The sequence below is a fragment of the Typha angustifolia genome, chromosome 7 (assembly GCF_048772165.1).
Source record: "Typha angustifolia cultivar Huaian chromosome 7, ASM4877216v1, whole genome shotgun sequence".
Taxonomy (NCBI): Eukaryota; Viridiplantae; Streptophyta; class Magnoliopsida; order Poales; family Typhaceae; genus Typha; species Typha angustifolia.
This window is the reverse complement of record NC_133245.1, coordinates 2,524,787-2,543,264: the sequence shown is the minus strand read 5'-3', so window position 1 is coordinate 2,543,264 and position 18,478 is coordinate 2,524,787. Positions and strand designations below refer to the sequence as shown.

Below are 18,478 nucleotides of genomic sequence, written 5' to 3'. Positions count from 1 at the left end.
TACTAGCAGATCATATCAGACAAACAAACTGCATGTGTTCGCTCTTCCGTCAATCCAACTCAAAACCTTTCAACATATGGAACTAAAATCGATAACTGAAAATTGCGGCTAATTAGCAGCACATATAGAGATAGAAAATCATAATTTTACGGATCACGCAGATTTCAAAATCTTCCTAGAGAAGTAGCATTTAAACTCCTGACGAGAAGGGAAATTCATTTACAGCAGCAATAAAGTAAGCCATTCCTTGGTTCTAACTACATATATAACAACTTTAAGAAGCAAAATTAAGAACATGCGCCAATAGTTGCCCTCGTTCATGGTTGGATCGCACAAAACGAGAATGAACAGAAATTAGGAACAACTACACCTACCATCCAGTTGAACCCTTGGTTTCACCCCATTTACCGGTTGCTTTCTCCCAGCTGGTTTTCTGATCATTCCCCCAGCCAGGTCCTTCGTTTCTGGGGTTACTTTGGTCATTCCCTGAACTAGATCCTTCATGCCTGGGATTACTGTGGTCGGCAGGGTTCCCTTGGTCGTTACCCCAATGTGAAGACCGAGACCAGCCACCACTACCACCATGACTAGAAGGCCTTGTGCCGTCATTCCCTCTCCAACTGTTACCTGCTCCATTTCGACCTCGACCTCTACCTCTACCAGTGTTTTCATCATTCCCCCAGCTAGATCCTTCATCTCTGGGAACAGTTTGGCCGCCAGAATTTGCTGGGTCATTGTTCCAACCGGAAGAATGAGACCAGCCACCACCACGACCATGACTAGACCGCCTTGTGCCATCATTATCTTTCCAATTGTTACCTGCTGCAATTTGACCTCCGCCTCTACCAGATCCCCTACAGTCTTCTTGGTCTCCCTGCTCATGCCAATTGTTACCCTGATTTCTACCTCCCCTTGTGTTGAATCGACCCCTTCCTCTTCTCCAAGAAGCTCCTCTTCCACCATCAAAATCCCTTTGCTTGTTCCAATTACTCCCTCGATCTGTGCTTCCAGCACTATCACTCTTTCCATCCATTACTTTACCCCAGTTGGATCTGTGATCCCCATCGCAGTCTGCTGATTTTTTCCAGTTGCTATCCTGACTCTTGCTTCCACTTTCTCCAAAGTTTCGACCTCTTCCTTGCCCAAATCCACGGCCCCCTTCAAAATTTCTTGGTTTACTCCAGCTGGATTCATAATCTCTACCAGATGAAGTAGGTCTATTCCAGCTGGATGTTTGAATTTGGCTAGAGAAACCAGCGTTGTTCCAACCACCAGTCTCAGATGTACCTTTATCCATAGGCTTCTCCCAGTTATCCCAGCAGCCAGCTTGGTTACCATGTTGCTTTGCTGATGGCGATCGATGTGATGCAGCAGCGTCCCATTGGCTTGAACTGTTGGTGTTTACAGTGTCAGGCCCTGTGGTGCTTTTCTCTTGCAGGTGCGAAGCTTTCGCCCATGCATCTTCTTCATTTATCATCAATTTTTTATTAGAATCCCAAGCATCTCTTTTAATACTGCCTGTAACCCCTTGTGCTGCATTGACCTGTCCCTCCTTGGTGCCTGTTCCCCTCTCCCAACCAGTGACACCACCTGCAGTTCTATCCATTTCCTGTTTTCCTTTTTCCCATCCATCAATTCTGTTACCACTTTTTCTGCCTGAAGCTTGGTTCCAACCAAAATCCTGCTTTTGGTGCCCATCAGCTTGATATTTGACACAATCAGTATTTGATTTGCCCCAGTTACCATTGGGAATGTGGCCAGATGTTCCTGCTTTATTCCAACCTCCATTTTCAGCTTCACTCTTCTCTTTCGGCTTGCCCCAATTATCATAGTGACCTAGATGTGTATCTTTTGCTTTATCCCAGCTGCTAGCATGTCCTACTTGCAAAGATGAACTGGTTCTACAAGCAGCAGCATCCCAACCACCAGTTTGGTTATGATCTTTGAATATTCCATCTTTCTCTTGACTTTGGCTTGAGCCACTAAAAGGCTGCCCCCAGTCTTTGCTTTCTTTAGCACTCTTCCCAATGTGGTTAGATATTCCTGAATTATTCCAACTTCCATTTTCAGCATCACTTTTATCTTTTGAGTTGCCCCAAGTATCACATTGACCAACATGTGTATCTGTCGCTTTATCCCAGCTGCCTACATGGCTTCCTACTTCCAGTGATGTTATAGTCCTAGAGGCAGCAGCATCCCAACCACCACTGTGGCTCCCACTCTTGAATGTTCCATCTTTTCCATGAATTTGGCTAGAGCTTTCCCAGTTATTGCTCCCGTTGCCACTCTTCTCTTGAAGCTTTGTAGCTTTGCCCCAAGTATCATCTCCAGTAATAGCTACTTCTTTTCCTTTAGTGTCCCAAGAATTTAATTTCTCATTGCTAGGAACTTCAGTATGTGCCCAACTACTTGATTGGTCCCCACTCACAGCTTTTCCTTTGTCATTGTTGGTTAGCACTCTGTCCCAACCATCAGCACTACTGCTTTCAGTGCCCCAGCTTCCACCAACAGCACTTCTCGGCAGGTTTGCTTTCTCCCATGCACTGGTAGCAGAACTGACATTATGTGAAGCCTTGTTGCTCCAATTATCAGGATCCTTTTGGGAATTTTCAACTTGACCACTAGCACCAATTGTCTTATCAACTGCTGTTTTACACCATGGGGAACTCTGACCTCCACTGGAACCAGCTGCTTTACCCCAGCTATCTAATGGTTTATCAGAATGGTCTGCATCAAATCCAGCTCCAGATGTCACCTTGCTACACCATGGGTCACTTTCCAGTTCCTTATCTGATGATAAAACAGGAAATAACAAGTAGATTTCTGACTATAGAGAATGGCTTGCAACATAGATAAGCAGTTATACTGTTCCTCCTTGATTATGTTCCAGTATCATTTGATAAATGAAGTAAACTAAAAGAAAGATTGCAGTATATATAGCACGAATTATGTTAAAGGAGAATAGTTTTACAATCAAAATGCTGACTACAAAACACACGGAAAAGCAAATCATCCTTCATATAAAATATACAGACTTCAACATGCAAACCATGAAGTGGTATAACATAATCTCGTAGCTGCAGTATAGCTAGCTAACAAAGAAGAGATGCGACGAAAATGAAGGTGATCATGGATCTTCCAAATCCACATGTAAATATTATCTACTTGAAAGGTTGTTTAAGATACTCCAATAAAACCAGGAAGAAGTTCACTCTTCCTAACAGAGGGTTGGTTCTATTTCACTGCAGATTACCTTTGGCAGGAGAGACTATATCCACACAATTAGAATATTGGAATTGTTAATTCATATTTAGGCCAACAAAATACCTAGCAGAATGGTGGATTAGATTGACTAAGGTCCTTATTTGGTCAGTTCAAGTTGAATCTGAGACCTAGGTATTGACCTTTAGAATGAACGTTTCTTCAGTTACCGTTAATGTCCAAGATGGATAAACCCAGTAAATCAAGATCCACAATAGCCAATAAGACTATTCATCCCCGATTAGGATTGGTCTGCTGCCAGTAGGATTCATGATCTATTGTTCTGATATACCTTCTAGGAAAGTTCAAGGAATAAAGAACATTTTGAAGACATACATTGATCTCAATAATAAAGTAAACTCATAAATAAAAGCAGGCACTAAAGATGATACATTTGAGTTACATGCTGTTGCTCTATTCCACTTTATATCTGCCAATATATGCAATCCCTTAACACTAACAAGGCAATATTAATTGCATGCTTTCAGATTATGATGACAAGCTTTGCCATACTGCTGACGGAGATATATTTAACAAAAAAAAAAAAATTTGAATGACAGGCAATTAGGGGTAACAGTCATGCTAATAAAGAAACTTAATACAATTAAAAGCCACATAATGCTGCTAGCAGATAATTGTCTATCAAGCTTATGCAATGGTAAAGCACCTCATCAAGCAATCTCAAACAACATGTAAAAGAAATATACTAGTAACTAGTTGAGATTACGACACAAACATAATGGCAGTTTGGATGGTGGAAAATATTCAAAATAGTATGAGTAGACTACATTGACCGGTTTAGAGAAGAGATGAAGAAAAGAAAAGAAGCAAAAGGGAAGGATAGAAAAAAGGGGTCATAGGTATTCTTTCCCAATGAACTAGGGCCTTTTGTAAGAAAAGATGGATAATTAATTGCAAGCAGTACCATGGTACTGTTTGATGATGCCTAAAAATTAAAAGTATCACTAGCTACCTGCCAACTTTCTCCTGTTACCATATCTGCCTACAGCTTTTACATCTTATATACCTATTCCGCATATGTAATAATCATACCTGATTGCAGAAGAATAAAATTACAGATGCAAGGTAGCTAGTTGATGTTCAATTGTTGTGAAACACAGGTACTTATGCATAGTACATATCTGATACATTCAGTTCTCATGCCTAACAACTTAGTGTCTTGAAAACCAGGAACAAACAATCATGTGATTACAAATGTATTAATGAATCTACTTATCTAATTCAGCTTCTTTGATGCCAAATGCAAGATGATAAGCTACCCAACTAAGGGACTCATTGGGTATTACTAGTTTATTTAATTCTGTTATCATCTGAAAGAGAAAACATGTTTTGATTTTGATTCTTGAGCTCAGGTAGGATTCATAGCTCCATACTTCGTTACTTTTTGTTTATTCAGTTCCCTGATTTCCTTTTGTTCTCATCATTCCTTCTTGGATTTTATTTGGAATTCCTTTAACAATTTTCAATAATATCTGATATCAAGTAGTATCTTTCTGCTGAAGGTCTACTCAAAAGTACAGCAGAAGATATTTCCCAAGGTCATATCAGAAATTGTAATGATCATAATGTCATTTCATCCAATGAAATTAGGAAGAATACAAAGATAAATGTGCTCAAAGAGGATGCAACAGAAAATTCCAATCTTGACAAGAACTACAATAAAGGTGAATTCCATTGATAACAATCAGTGTAAGTAAACCATTACCTGCTTTATGACCATTATTGCCTGCTGACATGGAGCTGGAGAATGGTTGCCAAGAGTCACTGCAACATTAATATCACAAATGTTAAATTTGAAATTTAACAAATCTTTATACCATGAAATGATTTGTTTCGCATACAAATTGACTGCATGCACATGTGCGAGTGTGTGCGTATATGTGTATAAGTTACTGCAGATACAGGTTAAAGCTATGACATAGCATCTTAAAATCCACAAAAAAACACACTACTAAACTGAATATCAGCACTGTTCATTGTAATCTATCAATCTGCAAATTTAAAATAATTTCTGAACTCCAAAAATTGATTGAACCTTTTCCTTATGCATTGGATGATGAGAAGAGTATAATGGCCCAATATAATGTTTTACAATTTTTCATGCTTTATTAGTGTAAAATTCATTATGCATATTTTTAGTTGCCTCAATCATCACAATGAGAAACTTCAAAATAGATGCCTCATCACAAGCTACAAGAATTTACAGCAGTAACATTTCTTTGTCATGTTCAATTTTCTCATGGTTTTACTATAAGTACGTGGCTCTAAACTATAGAACTTTTTGCTTCCAAACATTTTAGGTAGTAGACCAAGACAAACAAAAGGATCATTGGTTCAGGTAGCTCAAGAATGATTTTGGAATGCCAACTTCATAGCAAGTGATTTCACCAAAAGTGCTGCACAATAATACAAGGACACAAGGGTTACCTTAGTTGAGCTTCAAGTTGCATATCCAATTACCAGGCATAATGAAGCAAGTTATGCATTAGGCATGATGAAGCAAGTGATAATATTTAGACCCTACTGCTTAGGAATCCAGTTTCAAAGTTGATGCATTAAGTCATGACATTAAGACTATTTGTTTGCGATTATCTGATAAATGAACAATGGAGCCCCTAGACTTGTCACTGGGAATTCCACCTAAGCACTTGGACAACCCACCATCCAGAAACTGGAACCTAGAAATCACCTGTATAAAACTGAATATTGGAACACAGTTTAATATGGTACTGAACATAGCCTCCAATTAGACCTTGGCAAGTAAGCATTATCAATAATGCTATAAAAAAGTAAACTTTTCTCATAGTAAGTAGAAAAATTATAGTACATATATTAATATGTATATTCTAGTGCTATAATAAGAACATCTCCAGTATATGAACATTAGGTGAATACATCCCCAGATTCTATTTTAGATGCTCTTGCCTCTTCTAAAATTCAGTAAAAATGTCCATCAACATTAAAGCATTAACTTCCTGGAATTATTCTAACAACTATATCAAGATAAAGAAATAAAAAATGTATTAAGAACATTATATTGCAGATGACAAAGAAAACATTTCGATAAACTAACATCCCAAGACCTTAGCACTTGTAACTTATAAAAGATAACCTAGTCACTCTCAAGTACCTTTCAAATGTTGAAAAGATACAAGATCTGAATTAGTACATAAAGATCATAACGTTCATTTCGGAAGTTTTCATATCAGTAATTGCAGGACTAACTTTTCATCGTTGACCATAAAATGTAAAATTCTCTTATGGACAATTAATTAGGATTTAGGTGTAATGGTTAAAGAACACCATCTGGACTATTAATATTTAGTCTCCTCTCCAAACTGCTTTAGAAAGAAAGTAAATAAACAACACATTCATTGGCAACTGTAATGATACAGCAAATAGCAAGATACACAGGCTCATGTTTTTCAACAACAATCAGGAAAGATGAACAATAAATTCTGGTACATTAAAAGGAGACAGAGAGAGATATTACAAAAGTTTTGATGTGAAACTAACCAACCTGCCAAAAGATGGTAACTCAATATCCCATGAACTTCTATCTACTTGTGGTCCATTCCCCCCAGCCAAAAGTGAGATAACATATCACAAAAAAGAAGACAAAAGCATCACAAAAGTGTCTAATAGTGAATCAACGAAGATTCATACTAATCATCAAAGACGGATAGAAAAAGCACAGAGAAGCACCAAATCCTAATCAACTAAAATAGATGGAAAGGGCAAATATAAGAGATGTGATATTTTATTTTTCCATTAAAATCCTCAAGTACCTCTACCTAACTAGGAAAATTCACAGCGGCAGTAATCAAAGAATAAATAATTGTAAGATTGTGTGCCGACTTAAAGTCTGTCTTGTATGTAGAAATTGATAAACTTGCCGAGCATAAAAAAATCAGCAATACATAGGTTACCTATGGATGGCAATTCTGGATCTCCAAACAGATCAGATGCTGCAGCAGCTGAAACATCCCTTTTGAACAGCAACAATAGAAATAGTACTAAAAGTATGAAGTATGAACAAGGTAGGAAGACAAAAGGATGAAAGTTTCATTCATTGACATGGGCATATTAAGAAATGAGAATACAAATACCTTTTTCTAGTTGGAACAGAAAGAAACTTGGCATCCACTGCAAAACAGAACTTCTGAGGATGAGACTACAGTTGTGACTTGTGAGAAAGTTCTACAATCAACAAACCTGTAATAATCTTCACAAGAGAGTCCAGCTTCACTGTGACATCAGACCGATAGATACGCACTACACGACAGAGGTAACCCTTCAAAGGACCTTTAGATATCCTCAATGTCTGCCCAATAGAGAACATCTGCTCTCTGTCACCTTGCCGACGCTTGCCAGCTGCAACATCCAGAAAATCAGGAAAAAGGTGCCACCTTCTATGATAATATAGATATGTTTCAAGTGATCAGATACGCACAATCATGAGAACCATAGTTCTGCTCGTAAGATTTAATAGGCGATTGTGGAAATGAAGGAGCAGAAATCTCTCCCTAGTTAACAAAAAGAAAAACAAAAGGTCTGAGAGAGAGTATAAGGTTATTAAGCTCAAACCATGCAAAAATGGTCCAAATTCATACCAGATCTTCACCAAAGGAACCAATCGATTCCTTTTTCTCTTTCATATTCTCGCATGAATTGGACTTGGCACAAAAGAAACCACTATGCTTTGTTTCATTTTCATCAAGAATAAAGAGTGAGCCCTTGTACATATGCTTCACAGTTCCTTCCTTGCCCTGCCGAAAGAATTCAAACACCTAAATCAACAACAGTTTGATATTGAAGTGTGCACTATGACTAAATAAGGGCAATGACAAATGCAAAAAAATTCTGAAAAAACTACAAGTTTAATATAAAAAACAACGAGAAGCAATTAGCACTAATAAAATATATGACAGGTGACATACTCCAAAACTACTTGAATTGTCATAAAGAGTAGATTTCGACTTAAAATCAATTCACAAAAAGAACAAAAAGAAAATTAACCTGCATGGGCCCTTCAGTGACTTTGACAATGTCATTAATGGATATGGTCTTCATGTTGCGATCTAGAGCTGTGAACATCTTATCCACACAACCACTCTTAATGTCCTCCTTCCTAACTGTAACCACTTCATAACCTTCCATATCACCTTTTAGTAACTGCAAGGCAATTAAGTCAAATACTTAACTAAGACTAACAAGGGAACTGCCTGTGTCTGTGTGTGTTTGTGTGTGAAAGGTGAAAAAGATACTAAGAATGCAAATCATAATGAAGGTGAAAAAAGAGTATGATTTGCAGCTACCCGCAGTCCATCTTTCTCTATTGCAATGATAACACCAAAATCCTTTCGCCTGGCAAGTTGAACAGTGAGAAGAGTGAACCACACCGGAAAAAAAAAATTGAAATGGAACAAACTAGATGGACAACAAGGCTGTAACGGACCCAAACAACACAAGATCATGGAGATTGAAGACATTCTCCTTTGTAGCTGCAGCTTTATGATCCCACTCTTCAGCTATATTCTTTCTCTTACCAACGTAAACACTTGAAACCCAATCTAAGTCCTCTTCTTCATCTTTGCTTGTCTTGGAGAATTTCAGAAGTTCAGCATCTGATGGCTGTACACCCCAGTAAATCAATGATCCTACAGAGACCTTCTTATACAAGTAACCATCTTTCAGCATCAGACCATCAAATACTTCAAAAAGATCACCAGTCTGACGATCACGCTTGATTTCAATATGGGATCTAAACTCCCTGAGAAGCGCCATCCAGTTAGGATGCTCAAAACACAAAAAAAGTTATAAAAATACCATCTTAAATTTCTACAACAATACCAATATTATGATAAGAGAGTGAAGAAAAGGTTACTCTAGCTCATGCAAGTTAATCAAGCGTGGAGCGGGAACTGGAGCATGCTTCAAAGATATTCCACCACCCTGCACACAGTTGTATAATTGTAAACAGGCACATGCCTTGCACAATAATATCAGAAAAAGGTGACTACCAAAATTGTGTTTGCAATGACAGAGAAATCATATAGGATGCTAATGGTACAAGAAAGAAACCAAAATATATTCTTAAAAATCAAGGGCCTAGCAAGTCAAGATGAGCTACTTAAGCATTTGCTGCAATTTAGAGTAGGTCCTGGCAGAAACCTACTAGGTTTATGTTGCATTTGAGTGATTTATTTTGTCCAAAAAATTAGGTAAAGCACATTGCATACATTCAAAATGAGATATTATTTATGACTAAAATATCATGATCGATCAAGCAACAACTTATCCGCAAAAGGGATTAAAGAAAGAAATCTAAGAAAGGAATTTAAGAATAAGAAGGATTAGAGGATCAAGATAAAGTCTCAAATTGCGAATCTAAGAATGAAATCTGTAAGACAGCAATCAGGTATATAGAGCATAAAGGACAAATTTCTTGTTCATTTAACTTGTAAGAAAATCAAATAAAAGGAATTATGCAGCAAATCTACGGAAATCACTTCCTTGTTTTTCAAGCACTTAAACTGAGATGAAACAATTCATGAAGTGATGAGACCCCTATAATAGATCCATATAACATGGATATTAAATATATCTGTATTTTTTTTTTCCACTGCAGCTGCCATGATATTTTTAAAAAAAATGGCCAGAATAAATAAGACTAGTCGTTAATTATCTGAACAGAATTAAAGCCCTGTTTCACTCGTCCCAATTAACTTTCACTTTGAAAGTTAAAAAATTCCCTAGTTGCATTCAATTCTATTGAAAATCTTCTAGTAATGCAAATAACTTCTCAAATTAAGATGATTAGTTGAGCATTTTTATGACCTCATATGGGTGAAAATAAAAGGAGAGAAAATGTGGTAAGATAAGCAAATGTCTAACAAGAAAAAGACCCGAGCAAATTCATGCACATTGCTTAGAGAAAAGTAGCATATATAAGGTAATAATTAACAGGCCAAGGCAATATCTACATCCAGTTAAAAGATAATTTCACTAAGACACCACGCCAATCCAGACACCGGATCAACCACCTCATAAGTACAAAAAGAGGAGAAAATTAATAATCCATCCTTACAAGTTTCTTGGAGATGGCTTGCAAGTCAACCCTAGGTACCAGCTTTATCATCACAGTTTTTCGTCCATCATCAACGCTAACAACCTACAGAAAATGAGTCACAAAATTAAATAAGAAAATTGAAAAAAGAAGAAAAAACATGTGAAAAAACAGAGTACAAGTAAACTGATTGGTAAACCTGTGCTAGGTCCCCTTTATATTTCCCGCTCTTGAGCCGGACCCATGAACCCTCAGATGCTTCACATGGTTTGTTACGAGTAGAGAGCAAGTGAGGAACTTCACTTCTGGGGACAAGACTAATTCTGCTTGCATATATATTACAGAATCCTTTGCATGCCTGGAGCAATCCAAGTTAGATACTACGAAATTTATCTCTAGATAAAAGGTTCAGAATATATTTGTTATAGGGACACATTGACAAGAAACAAGGATAGCAAGCATTGGCCTACAATATTTTTATGTAACAACAAGAAATAGTATCATTTCTATTTGGTAATACTCCTAAGTTGTGTCAATATCCCTATATTGATCAGCTGGCTTTCACAAGCCTGAGTAATGGGTGCTAAAAGTCCATCAAATTTTCTTTTTTTTTTTCTTTTTTTTTCTTATACCCAAGAATCATTGCATAATGCAGTGGTTAGTCCTTGGAAAATTCTGCACAATATCAAAGCTATTTCATGGCATGGAAATGTGATTTGTAGAGTTGTTGATCTCTTACTAACTAATATATCCAAACTCCAGTCCAAAGAGACATAAATCATACTGGAACTTAACTGACAATGCGTCTATAAAACCACCTACTTGTAACATCTGTAAGCCCTGTTTATAAACACAAACAAAGAAACATATGAAAACGAGAGAGGACTCCTAGCTTACTCTATTATGGCCTCAGGCTCTAAGACCAATGATAAAGCTACCAAAAGGAGATATGCGGAAATGCACCAAAATCAACTTTGGCTCAAGTTAACCTTTAGTCAACAACTAAGATTCCTTTCCCAAGTTTTCAAGGGCTTCAGAGCATGTCTATGACATGGATACTCCAAAACATTGCTGATTTGATGGCTCTAGCGCTTCCGCATCTAGAAAGCATCTCCAAAACAGGCTAAATATCCATATCTGATATATATTAGATACGAATATCGGTCGGATATGTATCCAACAGATATCGGGAATGTCTAAATTAAAAATAAATCGTTTTAATTGCTAGATACGGCTTGGATACACAATAGATAGAATTTGTATTTGGTTATTGGATATATCAAGTTAAAAGAAGTTATCAACCCGTTAAAGTATTGAACCGTTAAGCTTAAACTGAGAGGAAAGAGCTATTAAACCCTATTCCCCTTATTACTCTCTCAACCATGTGCCCTAGTGCCATTGTGGTCTTCCTCCATCGATGACAAGGCATACCTTCCTTTCTCGACACCGGGTGCCTTCCTCTCTCCATCTATAACAACGCCACTCTTTCCTCTCTAACGATGATATTGATGACCAAAACGGCGATTAACGACGACAACCCTCATTTCCTTCCCAAGAAAGACATCTTTTTCGTTCCTTTTCTTTATTTTTTGCTTTCATTTTGGCAACACAGAAAAGCTTTTGTTTCTTTTCTGTTCTTTTCTTCTTTTTCCCTTTAAGTTAGTTGTGGAAAGAGAAATATGTTAGAATAGGCCATAGGGTTTGTAGAAAATGTTTTGATGTTAGGATTATTTTTAGTACAGGCCGTAGAGTTTGTATAAAATGTTTTGATGTTAAAAATATATTAGTATAGGCCAGTAGGAAAAATATTTCAATCTACAAATGCTTTGGTGTTGACAACATTTTTTATTTATTAATTTATTGATGTATCCTTGCGGTATTCATATCCTGTTTTTTAAGAATTTATGGTATCCCCATATCCATATTGCCATAACCCCGTATTCCGTATCCATGTTTCATCTTTTTGCATGCACCATAGATAAATGGCCTAATGAAGTAAACAGAATGGACAGATAAGAAATAAAACATGAAACTTGATATTACAAAGTTTAAGGCATAATAACTAGTGGAAATGTATAGTAAACATCACAAAAGCAACAAGACAATCAAGAGGGCATTATAATTAATGCCACATTGAACAAACTAGAATAATAAGAACTGCACATCTAACAGAAAACTCTTTCAAAAAAATTATTTAGCCTTCAATTGTCTTTCTACTGAAATATTTCCTGTATAAAATTGCCGTGTGTCAGTGAAACCATGTGCAGTTTAGTAAATTCAGGTCCCAGCCAAATTCACCAGGGAAATTACAGACATACCTCAGAAATGTCACATGCCTTTTCAGCTTCAACAAACACATGACCTTTGACATGATCAAGAGCAAATGCAGAAATTATCTGCATTTTGGTTCCAAAATTGTTTAAGTCAACATACTTTTGCATGAAACAGAAAGCCAACTGCCGTTCGCGGCCAACCTGTGATAAACGTATTCCAGAGGAGCATGTAAATACACCAGAATATTCATACTAGAAAGATTAATGATAGACCATAACAAACCATGCATTTAACCCTCCAAATACTCGGGTCCGTTGTTGAATCCGTTGCAGATATTCCAACATCATGTTCTTTAAAATCTTCATCATACACAATGTGCTTTGAACCTTGCCGATAACGGTCCTTAATTAGTTCCTCTAGCTCATCAGCACTTAACTCCTCTTCCTTCAGAACAAACGGAAGCTGATTGGGCTTTCCTGTTCCTTTATGATCATCTATAGCTTTGCTATCATCAAGGAAATCTGTTCCAATCGGAAAAAGAAGGATCAGCACAAACAAATCTTAACATGCATTATAGCTGAAAATAGCCTTACAAAAGAAATAGAAACATAAGAAAACGAAACTTTGTCGTGAGGAGTAGAGAACACGGAAAGAGAATTAGCAGAGCCCTTCAGCCCAAGGAGGAAAGGCGCAATAAGTATCTTCATTATGAATTTAATTTTTTAAACTGTTATATATGAACTCATTTTCTAGAGTATGTAAAAGAGCAGTTCAGTCAAATGGACTAAGGAATATACATGAAATATCAGATAGAGAAACTTCTTGAAGCAAAATGTTTCCAAATCAATGATGAGACTAACAAATAGAACAAAGATAATATGCATTTAAAATGCTTCATATGAAGCAGTCGGAAGAAGTTTTTTTTATTACTCTAGGAAAAGTCTTCTTTAATTCTAGAGCACTTTATCGACAATGTGTTAGTAGGAGAAACTCTTGCATTACTCAAGGGTCTTAAGGAACTGTTTTGCGTCTCAACTCCCTATTAGCTTGTCAGTGACTGCTTGGAGGTCATCAATATATGCTGTTAATGGGTCTGCTAATAACACGAATTGGACTATCGCTTTTATTGTACAGGAGTTTGTTAGGTGGAGATCTTGTTTCTCAATAGTAGGGTTATCTTCATGAGTGGGTGTAACAACATGGTAGCTCACACACAGCAAGTCTAGCTATTTGATAATTTTGTAAGCAGCGGACTAATCCACTTATGAATTTTGTTTAATTATAACCCCAGGGATTAAACAAATTGTTTATGGACTTTTTTTCTAAAAAGATAAGGAGTCCTCCCATTAAAAGATGTTGTACTCTTGCCTTATCATGTCCTTTATCTTAGGCGTAATATTTGCGAGGCATAGCACTCTGCTTTTAATTCAGACAGTACTATGGCTTTCAAACACTCTGTTGTGATAAATAGTACATGTATACGAAAGTGGAGTGATCCAAATTGATGATTATGAGATGAAGATCTGGACATAAATAACTAAGCTTGCAAGTAAACCAAATACAAGTAATGCAAACAAGAGAATTTATGTGGTTCAGCTTATAGCCTACATTATAGGGTGAAGATGTCTAGAGGATCCACTATAATATAATAGAATACATGTGGAGATAAATTACTCCAACTCAATCCTAAATCAACAATAATCTCACTCTAACACAAAGATATCATCTAATAAGAAGAACAAGCTATCCTAGAGTAAGATGATCCCTCACAAGATGTAAAATAAAAAAGAATAATATTTGATGAGCTCTTCTTCCATACCCTTCGTATCTATCTATCTAATAATATTTGACGAGCTCTTCTTCCATACCCTTCGTATCTATCTATCTTTTTGAGGTAGAGAGAGATCTAACGGTTGATGTATTTAAGCATATCATAGGAATACTTAAAAATTTAAGTCATATAATTGGTTCAAGAGGTGATTGCTTATTTTTAAATTATAATTTCTAAGTTGGCACTCTTTAATGAGTTCATTTGCCTATAGACCCTCCAAAAAAAAATTTACATATATATCCTTTTTAATTTCATATTTATATGTATACCCTTCACGTTATTTTTTGACAATTATAATATCTTAAAAAATTTATCAAATAAAAGACATATATACCCTTAACTGAGAGTACTGTATACATATCAGAATAAGGGTATTGATATCTTTTTGTAGTTAACTTGATGAAAGTTTAATTAAATCTTATCCTTTTTATTATTTTTTTAATTACTTACATATATCTCTTATTAGTTTAAGATTAATTTAAACTAAATTTGATAACATATGGAGAGAAAATCAAATTTAAATTGAAGCCTATCTCCTTTAAAGGTAAAGAGTCAAATTTAAATTGTCGATATTAAGTGATATCTTCACTTCCATCCAGTTCACCGACCATGTCCAATGACTAAATGGCCACATCCTTAAGCCTCTATCCCCATGTAGCTAGGGTTTTTCCCTTTCATTCAGCCAACCCCAGTCTCTGGCATGCTCCCAGACACAAGAGACTAGCCCAAGCACTAGCCTACCCAGGGCCGGCCTATAGGTCCGCCCATGGGCCAGTCTAGGGCTTTCTTAGTATCGAAGCCCAAATGTGGATTTGAATACCCAGTGGAAAATTTTGAAGGATAAATAAACTTGAAAAACAAAGACTAAAGATGCAAAATGTGAGAGTGAATGATCACAACAAGTAGGATTAGAGAGGGGGCATTTGCACCAAAGAAACCCTTAAGTTTTGGTTATAGCAAGATTGGGCTCTTCAAAACTAGGTGTGTCTATTTTCACATTTGATCCACACCTTTTTATAACGGAGTGTGCACAATTTATATAGAAGGTGCAAACAAGAGCTCATTCTTACTGAAACTCAAGTGCATTTTGGTGCAAATAACCTAGTATAAGGGATACCATACAAGTTACAAACAAGGAGCGCACAATAATAGATAGTGTACTTATTAGTATGCATCATTTGATAAAGGAAAAATAATAACCATGGATTAGTCATCTAGATTTCTTTGTGACCATTAGATTGAAATAGCTCATTAAACAGAATAGTCAAATACTTCTGCAGAAAAAATATGCAAAATAAGAATGTCGTAGAAAGTTGCATCACGTTCCAACTAAAATAACTTAAGAACTACCATACTTGAATTCGCCAAGAAATTCAAATTACATTAAAAAGGAAAAACGTAAAAACCACATTTATAAGGATAAAAATCTACCCGGGCCATAGGTTCAACAATAATCGCAAGAACAGTATGCAAATCAGTTGTCTATTGAAATAAAAGTAAAAGAAAGTACATCTATTGACTTTTGAAATAGCAATTAACATGCCACTGAACATGCAAAGATGGAAAATTCACAAGCCTTTAGTACTGAGTTGCTTCTGAACAACTTATATTTATCAGTTCCAGGCAAGAATCTGAAAAAACAACAGACAGCTGTCACACTCACGCAAAACCACTTAAATCACTGTCAAACAAAATTTGGCAAGGGGCTTGCCAAGGTATTTAAAAAGACAGGGGGAAGGGCCAAATAAAATTTAGGCACTGGCAAGTTCTTTAGACACCCTGAAAAGCAGAAATCAAAGCAGTTCAAAAAATGAACAAATGAAACAAATAACACTTAAAATTACAAATAATACATATATCAATAAACCAACTTATTGCATGATTGCATCTCTATCCACAGTCAACCATTAGAATCCATAAACCTAGCAAGATCTAATACAAGTTTAAATCTACACATAAAAACATGGAAAAAGTTACTAAGGGGAATACCAACAAGGAACAAGGTGAAGCTTAAACATAGTCCGATGCTGGGTGTCTAGGTAGCAAATGGTCATTTTCTAAACAATTGGCTCGCTATGGAGTCTTAGACCAATCAGCTTTTGGAGAAAACTTACTAGTATCAATTTCAATCATGCACTACAAGACTAGAACCCTACAAAAATTCCTCTATATATGAGAAGACCTAGAAAAAAGAAGAAATTAAGAAGTTGTGGTGTAGAGAGCCGCCTTCCTTTCTACTGAATAAAGAAGCCAAGGCAGAAACTCATTTTTTTTTAAAATCCTGATATTTCATTTGTTAGAAAATTCTTTATTTTACATTCTCTTTTGTTCATTATCTGGTACGTAAATGAGTGGGTCATAGGCCATTGTTAGTTACAATGATCGCTACGTAATAGTAGTAGCCAACGCTATATAGAGATACACTACTCTTATCAAGGATAGTGGTCATTGTCTGCTTGCAATAGCCCTTGATAAGCAATTAAAGAAGGTGTAGTGACGTTTTTATTCCTTACACAAGAACCCAATGCACCACCAGAAAACCCCATCTCAATCCACACAGCGTGGCAACATAGTTACCAGCACCAAGCTTCATAAAATAGTCAATATTGGAGAGAACAGTCTTCATAAACCCCGAATACATAGCACATTATACAAAAAAAAAATCAAGAAATCCTCCGTCAATAGAACCATCGTATAATCAAAGCAAGAAAACCAAATGAACAGATTAACCGTATTAAAACCTTCAATCTAAACACATGCACGTCCTTTTTTTTGTAAACCATTCCAAAGCGCGAACCCATACTAAGCCAACCTCAAGAAAACCCTAAGGCCGAACTTACCAAGGAAATCCAAGCCCCAATAACATAAGAATGGAACCCTATGAGAAGTGAAGAGGTAGATTAGAGCATCCTATACCGTTGTCCACCTCCTGGTCATCGGGCTCAGGATCATCAAAGTCGGCTTCCACGGCAGCGTCATCGACGAACTGTAGGACGCCGGGTCGCCGCCTCTTGCTGCCGCGGGCGGCGGAGGAGGAGGAGGATCCCTCCGCCTCGTCGCCGAATAGCTTCTTCCTCTTCACGGAGGAGGAAGAAGGGGCGGCCACTTGCTTCCCCTTCCCCTTAACTGCCATGGAAGATCTCGAAAGAGAGGAGAGAAAGGAACGAGGGAGAAGAGAAGCTCTCACATAGTCGCATAGGACTAGACATGGGAAAAGCGAAAGGCCATTTTAATTTTTTTTCGGTACCCGTCTCGCGGGGTATGCGTTAACAAATATTTATCTTACAAGGTGGCCAACTGTAAATGGATTACTGTTCAAAAGATATTTGACACGTAGGTGGTTCATGGCAATATACATCGATCTTTAAGCAGAGGTTATTTTGATGGGACGGTTGTGCTTGGGCCTCCGGGATTCTGCGGCACCACTGTCTCAATGTTGAGTTGCCGTCCAACCGGTATCAGGTGAAGCCACGTGGCTTTATTGTGTATCCTCTTCCGTAGTCTGTTTACTGGAAATTTATGGAGATGAATTGCGAACGACCGCATAATCCATTCAGATGAGGCTCGAATGCCTGATGCGAAGCGTCGAAGGGGAATGGATGGATGAGATGGAATGAGCTGGCAGTATTTGACGGCAGATCTTGCGCCAGCGTATAGTATTCTATACGGAACGTCGAGTTGATATGGGGTTGGGGTTGGGCCGTCGGGTACCACTGGAGAACGGAGAACACGAGGTGCCTAATGAGATCAGGATCCGCTGTAACGCTGGTTGTCCAGAACCTGTGGTTAGATTCCCGAGGAATTATTTGCAAAAATAATTTCACCTACTATTCGCATTAGAAACATAGGATCGAAATCCAAATTACCAACCAAGGACCAAAGCTATACCCCTCTTCCCTGCTGCCCACTATGCAAAATTGCTTCCTTGCAAGTTTGGGAAGAACAGGTATAAGAAAGTAGGATTAACAATCACTGAAGAGGATGGAAGAAGTTGCAGGAGAGTTGCAAGATGAAAACAGAGA

General features: G+C 37.1%; 1 protein-coding gene across 1 annotated transcript; it reads right to left on the bottom strand.

Moving 5' to 3' along the window:
• Positions 1–92: 92 nt before the first annotated feature.
• Positions 93–17,669, bottom strand: LOC140762429 (uncharacterized). The gene is made up of 17 exons (XM_073100226.1): positions 17,373–17,669; positions 12,908–13,146; positions 12,670–12,825; positions 10,551–10,709; positions 10,373–10,456; positions 9,170–9,237; positions 8,741–9,055; positions 8,601–8,649; positions 8,302–8,457; positions 7,896–8,051; positions 7,736–7,808; positions 7,498–7,656; positions 7,392–7,428; positions 7,212–7,270; positions 6,803–6,842; positions 4,988–5,046; positions 93–2,790 (listed from the first exon to the last, which is right to left on the bottom strand). Exons 1-17 carry the CDS (start codon positions 17,587–17,589, stop codon positions 371–373), a joined length of 4,446 nt encoding a protein of 1,481 aa, XP_072956327.1. The 5' UTR covers positions 17,590–17,669; the 3' UTR covers positions 93–370.
• Positions 17,670–18,478: the final 809 nt, after the last annotated feature.